General features: G+C 36.5%; 1 protein-coding gene across 1 annotated transcript in view; it reads left to right on the top strand.

Annotated features, from left to right (window-relative positions):
• The window catches only part of cyp4f3 (cytochrome P450, family 4, subfamily F, polypeptide 3), a 19,366-nt gene extending 1,778 nt beyond the window's left edge, over positions 1–17,588 (top strand). The window contains exons 1-15 of the mRNA XM_083556561.1: positions 1–704; positions 974–1,181; positions 2,494–2,638; positions 2,889–2,942; positions 5,024–5,151; positions 6,973–7,094; positions 7,335–7,608; positions 13,519–13,585; positions 13,690–13,819; positions 14,218–14,351; positions 14,786–14,850; positions 15,759–15,841; positions 15,920–16,121; positions 16,209–16,978; positions 17,108–17,588. The exon at positions 1–704 is cut by the window's left edge and continues 1,778 nt beyond it. Coding sequence (XP_083412687.1) covers positions 975–1,181; positions 2,494–2,638; positions 2,889–2,942; positions 5,024–5,151; positions 6,973–7,094; positions 7,335–7,608; positions 13,519–13,585; positions 13,690–13,819; positions 14,218–14,351; positions 14,786–14,850; positions 15,759–15,841; positions 15,920–16,121; positions 16,209–16,226 — 1,629 coding nt within the window. The 5' untranslated portion in view covers positions 1–704; position 974 and the 3' untranslated portion in view covers positions 16,227–16,978; positions 17,108–17,588. The remainder of the gene's footprint in view (positions 705–973; positions 1,182–2,493; positions 2,639–2,888; positions 2,943–5,023; positions 5,152–6,972; positions 7,095–7,334; positions 7,609–13,518; positions 13,586–13,689; positions 13,820–14,217; positions 14,352–14,785; positions 14,851–15,758; positions 15,842–15,919; positions 16,122–16,208; positions 16,979–17,107) is intronic.
• The last annotated feature ends 526 nt before the right edge of the window (positions 17,589–18,114 follow it).

Here is an 18,114-nt window from a genome sequence, read left to right as displayed (position 1 = left end):
AGTTTGTGAGTTTAAATACCAGCACCACTAAGCAGCCAGAGTCCTTGAGGAATTTTGCCGCACTGGCCACTATGGAAAATCAGGAATCCACTGCAGAGTAAAACAAAGGAAAGGATTTGGTGTGCTTGGGAGAGCTATCTGTCAGCAAAATTCTCTTGTGTTTGCATTTACTGTAGAATTTAAGTGGTCAAAAGCATGTCATGCAATTAAAAGCACTTTTTGTGCTTTGCAAGCACAGTTTTGATTCCCAATGCCTGAACATGTTACTTTAAAAGTTTAGTGTGATGAACACATATGTGTTGCATATTTTTTTTAGATTTTGTGTCATGGTTTATTTATTTTGTTTCACATTTTTCATACTAACAGAATGCTGCAATTTGTTAGGAGGCAATTCTCAGATTACAAATATTTAATTTCATGGCACATATGAATTATTGACAGACAAATGGGAGAAAAATAAATAGGTATACGTAGCCTTATTTGGTTTTACTAAGTCTGACTCCAGTTCTTTTATCTTTTTTTATTTCTAGTAGCATTTAAATGCAAACTAAATTATATACTAATGTGTGTGTGGGTGTGAGTGCGTGCGTGCGTGCGTGTGCAGGAAATTGCCCAGCAGATTGTTTCTGATGTTAACATACATTGTTGCAACAGAAAAGTTCTCACAGCTGCTCGAAGCACGTGCATACAACTTTTGGAGTTGGGTGAGATCGATGTTTTTTTTTTTTTTATATATATATATATATATTAAATCAATTGTAGCACAAAGTCAAATCACTGTTTCATATCGACAGGACGTTATCGTGTGTGGGAAGTGAAGTGCGTTCACGCTGGCAGCGTTTACATACAAAAAGAAACAAAATGCATGGCTAAATAAATGAATGAATGTTAATATGCATACAAACTCCTGTTATAGAGAGGTCATTTTCTACATGTACGACATGCATTCATTTTGTCCTGTGCTGTATCTTAGGATGGCTGTGTTGTTCTTTAAAGCTCTGGGGGCCCTGCTGCCCCGGGCACTGTGCGCGTGCTCACTGTCCGGTGCACTGTGCATGTGCGCGCTCGCGCTAGCGGCGCTCCTCGGCGCGCGCCTCGCGCAGCTGCTGTGGAGGCGCAAGCGCTTCTCGTGCTTCAGCGTTCCGCCGCAGCGCAACTGGTTTCTGGGGCACATGGGCATGGTGAGTTACCCCCTACAGCACAAAAGTAAAAATCATCCTCATCATCATCGCCACAAAAATCTGAAGGAAGGAGCAAAAGTAACTTAATTAAGAAAGAAAGAAAGAAAGAAAGAAAGAAAGAAAGAAAGAAAGAAAGAAAGAAAGAAAGAAAAATAGAAAAAAAGAAAGAACGGGGACTTATAGAACAAGAAATTTAAGATAGACTCTATGACAGCAAAAAAAAGAGGCAAAGAAAATTAAAGAAAATAAATAACAGAATAGATGTAATTAAGGGCTGAAGCATTCAAATGATGCAATTACAAAAAGTTCATCTTATTCATGTAATTCAGTTTTCTATTAGATCTTTTACGACCACAAATTTACATTTCTGTTTTAATGTTAAATTAAAACACATGTATAATTGTGAATCATAAGGATATTGCATTCTCTCTGTCAGTTTGCAATTGCCTGCAGAAGGGAATTCAGAATAAATGGCAGACAGGAAGTGTCACGCACACACACACACACACACACACACACACACACACACACACACACACACACACACACACACACACACACACAAAATAGCAGACAGGAAGTGTCTCACACACATACACACACACATTCTGTACATGCAAACATATATACAGTGTGAAAGACTATTGGCCAAGTTTAGATATTTAAACCATCTTTTCTCTTTTTTTTTTCTTTTGGTTTTGACCTGCAAGTCCATTTTCAGAGTAAGACTAACAGTTGAAACTTGAATAGATAGTGGCTACATAACTGGTATTACTACATTACTGGCTGCATACTGTAAACAGAGCATTCAAAGTAAATGTTATCTTTTTGCGTAGCACATGTGGATTTCATTTGTCATAGCAAATAGTACATAACTAGTCAGATTGGCAGTCATCTAAATTCACGCTATACAAATAAAGCATTAAATAAGGTCTGGTCCTAAAAACAATTGGATCTACACTTATTCAGGCAAGACAGTTGGCTAGATCTTACCTTTATAGACCTTACCTCTATTACTTAAAACTGGCCCAGTATTAAGCTGAATGTGGCATGAAAGTGACCACTTGCTTAGCTAGTGGAGGTGGTAGATTACTGGTAAAGTAGGTACGGTAAGACTCTCTGGATAAGACTGTCTACCAAATGCCATAAATGTAAGCTTAAGTGTCCATAGCGGCCCTTTTTTTATTGATAATTAATTTGAAAATATGCAAATTAGCTCCTCTATAAAAGTGCCTGTATTATTTTTTGGAAATGCAATCTTGTTTCTGGGTCCTATTAAAATTGCACTGGTAATTTGTTTTCCATCTTTCAGTTCCGGTCTGATGAAGTGGGTCTTCAGAAGGTGGATGAGCTTGTAAGGACGTACCATCACTCCTGTGCCTGGTTCCTTGGTCCTTTTTATAACCTTGTGAGAGTTTTTCATCCTGATTACGTCAAACCTTTGCTTCTTGCCTCGGGTAAATATTTTACATAACCATACTGAGTAATATATTGATACATTTATAAATTATTGCTGACAAAAGCACAGCATAGACCTTCTCTTAATGATACAAAATGATACAAAATGTAAGTAGATTGAGATTAAAATCAAAAGAAAGGCACTATTAAAAAATTTTAAAAATAAAAAAAAAAACACTTAATTATACACAAATTAATATATAATGATTTTCCTATAGGTATTCATGTGTTGATTTTTTTTCTCACTAGCTTCTATTACATTTAAAGATGAACTGTTCTATGGGTTTATGAGACCATGGCTTGGTAAGTAATATCCCCTAACTAATACTTGCCTTTTCCTCTCTTATACACACTGTTTAAGGGTTAGTAATGATCTGGTGTGTGTGTTTTGGTTCCTCAGTTAGCTAACCACCAGCATCATTGCTGTTTTCACTATTTTATAGACAGTATTAGCATGATTCTCTGATTAATAAGCATAGATAAGGTTTAGTTTCAAGGAGTTTGTTCCTCTTGTAATTCCACCACAGTGTCATGGTTATGCTATCATATGAACTACGTCAACCTTAATTTGCACTATTCAAATAAAAGCCTGCTATTGCATTGCACTAATTTTTTAACTGAATTATGAAAACCCATTAATTTTAGAAGTAGATAAAATAATCATCATGTATAAATAACAGTGGCGGACATTTCACACTTAGGCTTTCAGTGGTGTCCCACCTGAATCAATCCATCTCTTAATATCATCTTTATGAGGCCACGGTTATGGAAACCATCAATATTATACAGTATATAATATATATATATATATATATATATATATATATATATATATATATATATATATATATATATATATATATATATATATATATACAGTAACAGAGCGCTGCATCACAGATAAGTATCTCCTGTAGTGTGAAAGACTGCCATTACTAAAGCAAGGAATCCAAATAACACACTTCAAATCTCACAAGTCTCCCACATGCATCAAGGTTAACAGAAGCATCAATATTAACATTATAAAATTACCTCTGGTCTTCTGTGCATTTCTGGGCTTTTTTGTTGATTTTTAATTTCTTGGCATCAACACATCTCAAAAAAGTTGGGACAAGGCCATGTTTACCACTGTGTGGTATCCCCTCTTCTTTTATAACAGTCTGCAAATGTCAGTTCCTCTTAATGATGTGCCAAATGTTTTCTATGGGTGAAAGATCTGGTCATTTCAGTACTCGGATCCTTCTTCTACGCAGCCATGATGTTGTAATTGATGCAGTATCTGGTCTGGCATTGTCATGTTGGAAAATGCAAGGTCTTCCCTGAAAGAAACGACGTCTGTATGGGAGCATATGTTGTTCTAGAACTTGGATATACCTTCCAGCATTGATGGTGCCTTTCCAGATGTGTAAGCTGCCCATGCCACACACACTCATGCAACCCCATACCATCAGAGATGCAGGCTTCTGAACTGAGCACTGACGCCATGTCCGGATGACATGGCGTCCCAGTTTTTCAAAAAGAACTTCAAATTTTGATTCGTCCGACCACAGAACAGTTTTCCACTTTGCCACAGTCCATTTTAAATGAGCCTTGACCCAGAGAAAACGCCTGCACATCTGGATCATGTATAGATATTGTGTTCACCGACAATGCTTTCTGAAAGTATTCCTGAGCCCATTTTGTGATTTCCATTACAGTAGTATTCCTGTATGTGATGCAGTGCCGTCTAAGGGCCCGAAGATCACAGACATCCAGTATGGTTTTCCGGCCTTGAACCCTTACACACAGAGATTGTTTCAGATTCTCTGAATCTTTGGATGATATTATGCACTGTAGATGATGATAACTTCAAACTCTTTGCAATTTTTCCCTGAGAAACTCCTTTCTGATATTGCTCCACTATTTTTCACCGCAGCATTGGGGGAATTGGTGATCCTCTGCCTATCTTGACTTCTGAGAGACACTGCAACTCTGAGAGGCTCTTTTTATACCCAATCATGTTTCCAATTGCTCTAATAAGTTGCAAATTGGTTAACTTTTCCAGCCTCTTATTGCTACCTGTCCCAACTTTTTTGGAATGTGTATCTCTCATGAAATCCAAATTGAGCCAATATTTGGTATGACATTACAAAATGTCTCACTTTCAACATTTGATATGTTATTTATATTGTAATGTGAATAAAATATAAGTTTATGAGATTTATAAATTATTGCATTCCTTTTTTATTCACAATTTGTACTGTGTCCCAAATTTTTTGGAATCGGGTTGTATATATGATATAAAACTATTTGTGTGTGTGTGTGTGTGTGTGTGTGTGTGTGTGTGTGTGTGTGTGTGTGTGTGTGTGTGTGTGTGTGTGTGTGTGTGTGTGTGTGTGAAACAGGACAGGGCCTTCTATTGAGCAATGGAAAACAGTGGTCTCGTCAGCGTCGTCTTCTCACTCCGGCCTTTCACTTTGACATCCTGAAAAGCTACATTCATATCTTCAACAGCTCCACCAACATCATGCATGTAAGTCTTTAAGTACCAGGCATCTGACACATTACAGTGTTATTAGCCACACATTCATCTCTCATGAGTATAAAAGAGGAAACCACCAAGAAAACGGCTTTACTGTTGTTGGGCAACCCATTTTAAATAGCTGAGAAACAAACACTTCTGGTTTTCATTTTTTTTCCTTCTTTTTAACTTTGTCAAGTGTACAAAAATAGGTTTCTTCTAATGTACTTAAACTTGAATCCACTCGATCCACTGTAGCGATAATTAAGAGCATCCCACAAAGAGACAGCCCACAATGTCCATCAGGATTATTAGTATAATTTATGTCAGTAAACATAAAACAAATCCCTGCACATGAGAGACCTTTTGCAATATACATTTTCATCAGGTTGCACAGCATTTTTAGTATGTCATTGTCACTAAGAGGCTTAACAAAAAAAAAAAGAAAAAAAAAAGAAAAAAAGAAAAGAAATTGTAGGATAGAAATATATATAAAAACTTTCTTTCGGCTTCTCTCATTAGGGGTCGCCACAGCGGATCATCCGTATTCATGAGCCGCATGTTTGATTTGGCACGTTTTTACGCTGGATGCCCTTCCTAACGCAACCCTCCCCATTTATCCGGGCTTGGGACCAGCACTAAGAATGCAATGGCTGGGGTTGGTTCCCTGACTGGGGATCGAACCTGGGCCACAGCGTTGAGAGCACCGCATCCTAACCACTAGACCACCAGGGTACCTTAAGGATAGAAATATATCTATTTTAAAAAAGTGAGACAATATGAGGAAGAAACCTTAAGAGGAACTAGACTTAAAAGTAAATCTTAGATTACCCAAACCCAGATAATGAGATTATAAATAAATTACTTCTAGCACTGTGTATCATACGGCCAAGAAGTTCACAGAGTATTTTATTTTGGAATTCCATATTCTTTCATCATATACAGAGCGACTTATATGATGGGTGTTTCACTTCAACAGATTTTTTAAAAGAAAGAAAGAAAGAAAGAAAGAAAGAAAGAAAGAAAGAAAGAAAGAAAGAAAGAAAGAAAGAAAGAAAGAAAGAAAGAAAGAAAGAAAGAAAGAAAGAAACAAACAAACAAACAAACAAACAAACAAACAAACAAACAAAGAAAAGCTGACAGGAAAGTCTTTAGTATTATTACCTTTAAGAGAAGCAAAACTTGAGTGTGAATTGATGGAAAATCTGTTTATAACTATAATACAAATAACACCACAACTAATGTGTTTCACAGCCAATCTTAACCTTTAAACCTTAAACTTTATGTAAATGTGTTGGCAAATGCTGGGGAAAATTAGGTTAGCTGAAATGAGCTGTTATACCAGAATGATCAACTTCCTGAAGAACATTAACTGCAATTCTCATGTACTTCATGCCAAGACATATTTAATGTAATATTTAATGTTCATTAAAAGTGTTTTGCAGTAAGGGCTCTATAGCAGGCCATTCCAAGTAAATCACATGTTTATGTAGCTGGGTTAATGCATTGTCATGCTGGAACAGGTTTAGGTCTTGTAGTTGTGAAGGGAAAATTAAATGCTACCATATCCAAAGACATTCTATACAATTATGTGCTTCCAACAGTTTGGGAAAGAACCACAACTGACTGGAAAAGTCGTGTCCTATTTCTTTTGTCCATATAGTGTATATCCGTGGACATTTCTTTATAATATAGTCAAATATGTATAACATATGGTGCATACTGCATGTCTAGGGAAAATGCATTTTATTTAGGCTGTTCTTCTTTTATTTCGTTTTTGTTTACTCCCTTATTGATGTGAGGCTCCTTTGTGAAAATTCTTATGTTGTTTAGGAGAAATGGCGCCGTCTGCTGGCCGAAGGGAAGAATGACTTTGACATGTTTGAACACGTGAGCTTGATGACACTTGACAGTCTCCTGAAATGCACTTTCAGCTATGACAGCCACTGCCAGGAGTGAGTGAAGCATGCTTTCTCTCTCTCTCTCTCTCTCTCTCTCTCTCTCTCTCTCTCTCTCTCTCTCTCTCTCTCTCTCTCACTCACTCACTCTAACACACACACATTTAGACCCTACTCTGTACAATGAATGCATGGGCCTTAATGATAGTAAAACAATGGCATGATGTACAGATAATAGTCACAGATGTTTACATGCAACATGTTTACTCATGTATTTTTTGTATTATTCTCTGACAGAAAATCCAGCTTGTACATCTCTGCCATTTTTGAACTAAGTGAGTTGGTGGTGAAGAGGCAGCGCTGCCTCCTTCATCACTGGGAGTGGCTGTATAAGCGCTCTGCAGAAGGGCAGCGTTTCCATCGGGCCTGTGAAATTGTTCACAACTTCACCGCCAAAGTCGTACAAGAACGCCGTTCCCAGTTTCTCAGTCAGGGACAGACTGAAAGCAGCACACATGCAAGCAGGAAGAGGAGAGCAATTGACTTCATAGAGGTGCTGCTTCTGTCAAAGGTGACAAAGTGATTTCAGACATTTCTATTTATTCATTCAGCAGGTGACTCAATCCACTAAGGTCAAATATAATTCAAGCAGAGAGATGTAAAAGGTAATGATCTAGAGTGTTCAGTTTTTGGAAAGATAAAATGATCAAATTCACAAACAAAGGTCAAGATTTTTTTATCTGTTACTGCAAATGTTGCATTGGATGCATTTCGTCTTAGTTGATATTGAGCTGAATCCTATCTATTGTACTTGGATTAGCGCTAGTGACTGTCAATCAGCTAAAAATGCTCTGCTGATTTTATAATTGTTGGTTTGCTAACACTAACATGGGTCCCTGGTGGTCTAGTGGTTAGGATGCGGTGCTCTCACCGCTGTGGCCCGGGTTCGATCCTCGGTCAGGGAACCAACCCCAGCCACTCTTAGTGCCGGTCCCAAGCCCGGAGAAATGGGGAGGGTTGCGTTAGGAAGGGCATCCAGCATAAAAACATGTGCCAAATCAAACATGCAGAGGATCCGCTGTGGCGCCCCCTAATGGGAGAAGATGAAAGCATTTCTTTGGTTTGCTAACACTAACATATCACAAACACATGACCAGAGGTGGGAAGTAACGGAGTACAAATACTTCGTTACTGTACTTAAGTAGATTTTTCTGGTATCAGTACTTTACTCCACTATTTATTTTTCAGACAACTTTTTACTTTTACTCATTACATTTTTACACAAATATCTGTACTTTTTACTTCTTACATTTTCAAAACAGGCTCGTTACTTTACATTTAATCCACTGATTTGGTGAAATTATATATTTTTTTTTACATTTTCACTGCGCGCTGATTTCAGCCGAACAACCGATTTCCTGTTACTGCGCGTCTTTTTCAATCCGCTGGTGTATAAAGTCCTGACTCTCACTCTTTACGGAGATAAGAATCAGCAGGCAGAAGGCAGTAAGAAGTCTGGGGTGAACGTGGATGAGACAGAGGGAGTCAGTGATGTAAACATGACTGAGAACAGACACATTCATCATCATCATCTTTTCTCTGCTTGTGTTCTATATGTGGATCTTCAGCCTGGATACATTCATTAGGTAACAACATTTTTAATTCGTTTTGTATATATATATATATATATATATATATATATATATATATATATATATATATATATATATATATATATATATACAAAACGAATTAAAAATGTATTAAAAATGTATATACAGTGAGGAAAATAAGTATTTGAACACCCTGCTATTTTGGCAAGTTCTCCCACTTAGAAATCATGGAGAAGTCTGAAATTGTCATCGTAGGTGCATGTCCACTGTGAGAGACATAATCTAAAAAAAAAAAATCCAGAAATCACAATATATGATTTTTTAACTATTTATTTGTATGATACAGCTGCAAATAAGTATTTGAACACCTGAGAAAGTCAATGTTAATATTTGGTACAGTAGCCTTTGTTTGCAATTACAGAGGTCAAACGTTTCCTGTAGTTTTTCACCAGGTTTGCACACACTGCAGGAGGGATTTTGGCCCACTCCTCCACACAGATCTTCTCTAGATCAGTCAGGTTTCTGGCCTGTCGCTGAGAAACATGCAGTTTGAGCTCCCTCCAAAGATTCTCTATTGGGTTTAGGTCTGGAGACTGGCTAGGCCATGCCAGAACCTTGATATGCTTCTTACAGAGCCACTCCTTGGTTATCCTGGCTGTGTGCTTTGGGTCATTTTCATGTTGGAAGACCCAGCCTCGACCCATCTTTAATGCTCTAACTGAGGGAACGAGGTTGTTCCCCAAAATCTCGCAATACATGGCCCCGGTCATCCTCTCCTTAATACAGTGCAGTCGTCCTGTCCCATGTGCAGAAAAACACCCCCAAAGCATGATGCTACCACCCACATGCTTCACAGTAGGGATGGTGTTTTTGGGATGGTACTCATCATTCTTCTTCCTCCAAACACGTTTAGTGGAATTATGACCCAAAAGTTCTATTTTGGTCTCATCTGACCACATGACTTTCTCCCATGACTCCTTTGGATCATCCAAATGGTCATTGGCAAACTTAAGACGTGCCTGGACATGTGCTGGTTTAAGCAGGGGAACCTTCCGTGCCATGCATGATTTCACACCATGACGTCTTTGTGTATTACCAACAGTAACCTTGGAAACGGTAGTCCCAGCTCTTTTCAGGTCATTGACCAGCTCCTCCTGTGTAGTTCTGGGCTGATTTCTCACCTTCCTTAGGATCATTGAGACCCCACGAGGTAAGATCTTGCATGGAGCCCCAGTCCGAGGGAGATTGACAGTCATGTTTAGCTTCTTCCATTTTCTAATGATTGCTCCAACAGTGGACCTTTTTTCACCAAGCTGCTTGGCAATTTCCCCGTAGCCCTTTCCAGCCTTGTGGAGGTGTACAATTTTGTCTCTAGTGTCTTTGGACAGCTCTTTGGTCTTGGCCATGTTAGTAGTTGGATTCTTACTGATTGTATGGGGTGGACAGGTGTCTTTATGCAGCTAACGACCTCAAACAGGTGCATCTAATTTAGGATAATAAATGTAGTGGAGGTGGACATTTTAAAGGCAGACTAACAGGTCTTTGAGGGTCAGAATTCTAGTTGATAGACAGGTGTTCAAATACTTATTTGCAGCTGTATCATACAAATAAATAGTTTAAAAATCATACATTGTGATTTCTGGATTTTTCTTTTTTAGATTATGTCTCTCACAGTGGACATGCACCTACGATGACAATTTCAGACTACTCCATGATTTCTAAGTGGGAGAACTTGCAAAATAGCAGGGTGTTCAAATACTTATTTTCCTCACTGTGTATATATATATATATATATATATATATATATATATATATATATATATATATATATATATATATATATATATATATATATATGCAGCACCCCCACTTCCTGCGGCCATGTATTTGGCTGTCAAAATAAAAATTATTGTAAACGGCACTACATTTTATTGATATACTATCAATTCAGCACGCATTTCTGTTTTTACCATTTTTATAAAAAATGGAAATACATAAATAAATATCTAAATATAAAAGAGGGGAGATCAAAACCTTCGGAAAAAAATACATTTATCCACGACGTCCCTTCTTTACTTAGATATAAAATAAATAAATAAACTCCAGATAAAAATATTTTTAATCAGTAAACTTTTGTTTTATTTCTGCGCCAAGTCTCAAATCAAACACCAAATCCGTCATGTTTTACACAATTTACCCTCTAGGTGGCGTTTTGTGGGTTTTTCCCTCATAACGGCGACACAAACTACTTTTTACTTAAGTACATGTCAGAGCCAAGACTTCTTTACTTTCACTTGAGTAAAAAAGGTATAATCAGTACTTCAACTTTTACCCGAGTATTTTAAAACATGAGTATCTGTACTTCTACTTAACTAAAGGATGTGTGTACTTTTGCCACCTCGGCACATGACTAGTCTTCGTTGCCAAGATAAAGCAATCAGTATAACGCAATCGAGTCATTAAGAAACATACAGTGCAGCAAGACGTTTGAATGTTTCCTTAGACATAAAATCCATTCTGTTAATATAGTACACATTGCTCTTATATTTTCTTAACCATGCATCAATGTTTCTGCTGAATAATAAGTAGGAAAATACTAATTATCCTCTTTGAAGCTCAATCCACCATAATGTGTGGTCAGTCTTTAACAATTCCTGTAATGTCAGATACAATAGGGTAATATATATATTTTATTATGCATCGGCATACAAGTCAACTATGTGATGCATCCACTTCAAAAAGTGTGCATCAAATACATGTTGGTGTATTGTGATGCATAGTTTTTACATCATTACATCGTTTATTTTTTATTTTTTTATTATTATTATTAGTAGATGCGCTATACTTTTACTATTTAGAAAGTGACCAATAACTTGTGAGTAATATTTGATATATAGATTGATTTCTCTTCATTAAACTGTTTCTCGAGCGGGTTCTATCGGCACCGCAGCGAAGCGCGTCCTGAGAGTCACATAGAATACAGATTAACATGGCAGAGGTAGAGCTGTAACTTCCTGGACACAGAACAGCAAAAGAACATCTGGTTTTATTTAATCTTTTTTTCTTCTTTTTATTTTGCACTACAAAGGCTTGTTTGTGAAAGGGTCATGTGTTAGAAGTCAGAAGGAACTTCTGGTAAATGTTTGGTTTGCTGTTTATCTGGACAGAAGAACTAAAAGTGAACTGTTTGTACCATATTGAATTGTATTGCATAATTTTTTTTCCATTGTATCGTATCGTGTGTTGAATCAAATTGAAATCGGACCACACTGCATCGTAATGGGGGAAATTATATTGCATAGCTTTTAACATATCGTGTTTACACTTAAAGATTTGAATCGCATCAGCCTCAGTTATGGAGATGCATCATGTTACCTCCTGTCTTTCATGGGTAACAAAATTTTGTTTTAATGTAGTTTGATGTAGAGATCTGATGATTGATAACATGAAAATTAAAATTCTAAAATTTACTTATACACCTTATATTAGTCTTCTTATGTCTAATATTTAGCATTCAAACTATCCATAATTAGGCTGTTAATGCTATGTTTTATCTCCTTTATTTCCTTTTTAATATCGTAAAGCGCATTCTGAGAAAAAACTCAACAGCGGAACTAGAAAAAAGTGTTCAAACACAGAGAAATAACTGACCCTGCACTTATACCTCTTATACCAATTTACCACATTCATTTATAAAATTGCTAGTAATTCTTTTAAGAAGGTTTATCTAAGTTTATGTCTATTCACTTTGTTAGGGGGAAAAAATTCTGTTCAATATAGAAAAAAATGTCAAGTCAAGTCAAGTTTTTCTATAGCGCTTTTCACAACAGACATTGTCTCAAAGCAGCTTTACAGAAATCAACAGTTAAGGTGAATGGTGTGCATTTATCCCTGATGAGCAGCCTGTGGCGACTGTGGCAAGGAAAAACTCCCTTAGATGTAAAGAGGAAGAAACCTTGAGAGGAACCAGACTCAAAAGGGGAACCCATCCTCATTTGTGTGACATCAAGAGTTTGATCATAAATCTTTCAACAGTACAGAACACTGGAGAGTAAAAACTAACATGAGCACTGGAGTATAAGATTATAAGTAAATGTTCTTTCAACAGTCTTTGGTATAAAAGTAGGAGCTATTGAGCTCAACATTTGTGATCATCACAGATCCAGCATCAGCTTCTCCATACCAGAGCCTTTAAACACTTCAGGAAGTCCAATGTCAAACTCCACACATGCAGTGGGATCCAATTGGCACTGGTACGTCTCTAGATGGTTCAGGATGTTTGCGAGTTTGGCATCTACTTCTTTAAAGTCCATAATCTTCACGAGGTGGGACTTGACTGGAGCTGGCCAAACCTCAGGAAGCCTCGGGATGGGGAGAGAAAGAGAAGCAGTGGAGAGGAATTAGCGTAGCTGCTGTTCATGATATTAACAGCACAAGTTGATAATGTGCATGTGATCATATATTCTGGAGCACAAGTTTATGATGTGATGTGTGTTATGTGTGTTATGTGTAGGCTTTGCTAAAAAGATATGTTTTTAATCTGCACTTAAACTGGGTGAGTGTGTCTGAGCCCCGAACACTGTCAGGAAGACTGAAATGAAAAAAGATATTCAGTAACATGACTAAAAAGCAATCATATATTTTCGATCGAGTACTTGTTTAAACCAAGGTGCTGCTCTTATAACTCGCTCTAAATGAAAAGATAGATGTTTTGAATGTAATGTTTTAATATAATGTATACCGTACATCTTTTTATCAAAAAATGAGTGAGCAAATTAAAAAAAATCATTTATTTGAGTCTTTTAGGTAATATTGACCGGTTCGAGCCATGTAGGTTTCTAACGTGTTGAACTGATATTTCCTGTAAGGATGAGAATGGAGAAGGTCTGTCAAATGAGGAAATTAAAGCTCAAGCAGACACGTTCATGTTCGCAGGTAATGTGTGTCACTTTTCATCATATTTTTAAACACAGTAATGTAACAATGCAAGGAAAGAAGGAAGTTGTCATAGAAATGTGTCTTCTCTTTCTTTCTCTAAGGTCATGACACAACAGCGAGTGCAATCTCCTGGGTTCTGTTTAATCTGGCCATGCACCAGGAGTACCAAGACCGCTGTCGTTCTGAGATCAATGCGCTTCTTGAAGACAGAAACACTGACGAGCTTGTCTGGTTCGTAAATCACGTATTTCCTCAAAAAGGATCTTTATGAATTTTACCCACATCAATTAAATAATCTTTTTATTTTCAGATGCATCTATTACTGTTATTCTCTGTAATTTGGAAAATAGTAAAAAAAAAAAAGCACAATTTATTTGATGAATTATTAATTCAATAAGCAGAGTTATTCAAGATTTCAGGATTTTTTATTGATCACAAATAGAGTTATTTACAGAAAGCAACTTGCAGTGAAATGTAATGCTGATTGGCTGCTCAGAAAACTGTGCATTAGATAAAAGGATTTGTGTCATTTAGATATGTTTATCACTTAATCAGTTACATGTCATAAGTGTATAGAAATTCTGGAGATTAAATTGATGGATGATTTATATGGTTTTGATGGACTCTAGGGAAGACCTGAGTAACCTGACCTTCACAACCATGTGCATTAAGGAAAGTATGAGGATTTGTCCACCTGTGTTGGCTTTAACCAGATACTACTCTCAGGATATGAATGTTCCTGGGGGACGCATACTACCAGAGGGTAATTACTCACATACTCTAATTATGCTTTATAACATTTATAACAAGAGTGGATTTCTGAGCACAGCTTCAGCTGACCCTATCTCAATAGCCAAAACTATTTCAATTTTATTTCACACATTCATCCATAGTGACTTTACCTGATTAAAGCCAATTTTAACTGTTTATTAGGAAATCTACACCAACACATACTAAACTTTGACTGCTGTTTTTATTGCATGAGAGATAATGTCACAATACTGTCACACACAGCACTATTTACTCATTCATGTACAGATATAGGTTTAGATAATATTTACCACAAGGGGGCGCCATCAACGCTCGAATAGAGATTGTGTAATTATAACAGTGGTGCTTTATTTTCAAGATACAGTGGATTATTAATTTTAAGTGCCCTGATTTGCAATGCAACTGAATATATTCCCTTGTTCACAGGAGCTATCGGTCTGATCAGTGTTTATGGCACCCATCGCAATCCAGATGTGTGGCCTAATCCAGAGGTTTGATATGAATATTTCTGTTGTAATGATATCTCTCCTATTATTGTTCATTTATCATTGTCCAATCAATCTTCAGTTGCTTACATTGTTCTATTATTAGTATTTTTTTTATTATTATTATTATTATTATTTATTATTATTTTTATTATTATTATTACACCAGTGAAAAGTTAAGACACTGATCTTTAGTCATTAGGTCACCTCTCATTGCGAGGGTAGATGACACAGGGTCAAAGATCTAATATATAATTTACATACATATACTTGTATGGACAAAAGTTTGTGGACACCTGACCATAACATTGTGCTTTTTGAACATCCCAGTCCACAATTAGTCCCATTTATCATTATAATAACCACATTCAGACACAAGGGTTTTAGTAAAGTCAGGTACTGATGTAGGTGATGTGTGGAGGCCTCGGGTGAAGTCAACGTTCACTTTTATCCCAAAGGTGTTCAATATGGTTGAATTTAAAATTCTATTGCAGGCCACTCGAGATATTCACTCCAAATTATGTAAAACATATGTACATGGAGCAGGCTTTGTGCACAGGAGCATTGTCGGGCTGAAACAGGTTTGCGTCTCCTAATCAAATGAGGGGAAAATTTAATGCTAATTAATTGAAAGATGTCCATTACAATTGAGTGCCTCCACATTTGCGGTAACAGTTTGGGAGAGAATCACATATGGCTGAAAGAGTCAGGAATTTGTCCATGTAGTTTATTTTCTCCATTTTTCCTCCAACAATTGAAGATATGTTACAGTTTAGGACAAACAGGCACAGAGGCCTCACTGGGAATGACAAGCATGGAAGACACACCTCCATAATAAAACCGACTGGCACTGAGGCCATGCCACCCTTATTTTGTCTGTTTTACTCAATCAACATTGTCGTTGTTCCTTGCAGGTGTTTGACCCAATGCGGTTTGACCCTGACAACCAGAAACAACGCTCCCCATATGCTTATATTCCCTTTTCAGCTGGTCCAAGGTAAAAATTTCTACATCTTAATCACACAGCTATGCACACATCACACATAGCTGACCTGCAGTGTGTCTTGTGTTGCAGGAACTGTGTTGGTCAAAACTTTGCCATGGCGGAGATCCGTGTGGTTCTGGCGCTTACTCTGAGAAGATTCAGGGTTCTTCCAGGGTCCAGATTACCAAATCGTCTTTATTTGCTTATAATGAGAGCAGAAGGAGGCCTTCCTCTAATGCTGGAACCCCTGTCACCACCCACAAGTTTAAACAGACACACATACTTTAGCCCAGTAGCATTTTAAAAACTTACACAGCAACAAATATGTGATAGAAAATTTCAGCATTATTTTCACTGATATTTGACCTGTACTGTAAAGGGAAATGTGGAGTTGTAGAGATGCAGAACATTCAGAGGTCACCAACACATTATCAGTATGGACACATTATCAGTAAGAATCTGTCTATGGTTATGTGGATCCTTCCCTATTCCTTTTTCCCTGTTTTCCTATTTATCCTTTTTTTTCTTGGCTTTGTGCAATTTACGATGATAGAAGTGCACTATTGAGGGTCAAGCCTTGCTCAAGCGCCCAACTGTAGCAATCCGGTGGTGCTGGGATTTTATTTCACAACCTTTAAATCAGAAGGAAACATGTTACAGTTTTTCTCAGTCGCTTTGGAGCATTTCTCCTCAATATTTGCAAACCAGTAAGTGCACTTTGTCAAAACAATGTGTACAATGAAAAGTTTTTTTGTCACACAAGATCGTCAAAATGTTATCAGTATGACGTTGCACAGTTTCAGTATTTCTTGATGTAAACTAATGTTTGGGTCACAATGATTATTAATGCACAAAATTAGAATTTTTTTCTGTTTGGCATCTATGAATTTCAGTAGCACAAATTTATTTGATTGAATATTTGCAAATGTTTATTGATTGCAAGAGATCGTTCAGGATTCACACTTTTACTGTACTATACAAGTGTTCATTTGTTTCTTAGTTGTTCATCTATTTTCAGAATGTATAATTCTGTGTTTTACTCTGTCTGTATTCAATCTCCAATTTAAGGTTCATGAGATTCACCTTTGACCTGTTTTAGAGAACTAGTTGATTATTGGTTGATCTGATGCAATTCACTCGACTTCATTAGTGACATTAAAGATTCATCTGCACAATTCATCAATTCAAGTCAAATTTACAAATAAAAGTTTAATAGAAATTATAGATGGCAGATTCTGACAACTGGTTTTACCATTTTGCATTCAAAAACTTAGACAGTGAACTGCTGCTAAAATGTTTTGGGGGTTAAAGCTATTTAGGTGAAACCAGCATAATATATTTTAATCAACATGAACATAACACTATGTAATGTGATGTTATGATAATGTAGGAAACAATAGACACTTGTACACAATCGATTAAATGAATGTACAAAAACATTAGCAATTTGATCAAAGCAACAAGAAATGTTCTCATGATGAACACAAATACTAAATGATGTGGAGGCTGAACAAGTAGTTTTGAGAATTTCATTTATGATCTGAGAATAACTGTATCACTGAGCTACCAGCTTAACGTTTTAGACAGTTTAAATGTTACATATTAATGCAATGAATATTATTGATATATTGAGATTAATATATTGGCTTTGTTGGTTTGTTTATTGCACATTCATGATTCAGTGACCTGAAAGAAATTACATGCAGGTTTATATCCTTTCTTAATTATTGTATTTTGAGAAATAAATTTAGGTACTTCATGGTATTATTTCCATTTTATTGACTTTTACAGCCTGCTGGGTCTTTATGTGTTATATTTTATTCTAACTGTGCTAATTTCCCACTCTTGTTTCAGTCACAGTTGTTGTCTAAAGCTATATATATATATATATATATATATATATATATATATATATATATATATATATATATATATATATATATGTAGGTAGGTAGGTAGGTAGGTAGGTAGGTAGGTAGAACTTCATCATTGCAAAGTACAAAATACAAATTGTAGCATTGTGCAAACTGAACAAATGCAGATAAATATGTAAATATATGTACTGCAGTGAAAATGTGCAGAAGCTGTAGAACGAGTACACAATAAAAAAATATATTGTATCAAGATATGTGTAAGGCACAATATATACATACGACCAGACATAACATTATGAAATTTCAACAATATGACTGGTGAACTAAAAAACACTGATTATCTGTATATAGTCGATGTGTTAGAGGCAGAGGAGGTGGTAGCTCATTGGTTAAGGGATTGGACTTCAGAAG

The sequence above is a fragment of the Silurus aristotelis genome (assembly GCF_946808225.1).
Source record: "Silurus aristotelis genome assembly, chromosome: 12".
Lineage (NCBI taxonomy): Eukaryota > Metazoa > Chordata > Actinopteri > Siluriformes > Siluridae > Silurus > Silurus aristotelis.
This window is presented reverse-complemented; position numbering and strand designations above follow the sequence as displayed.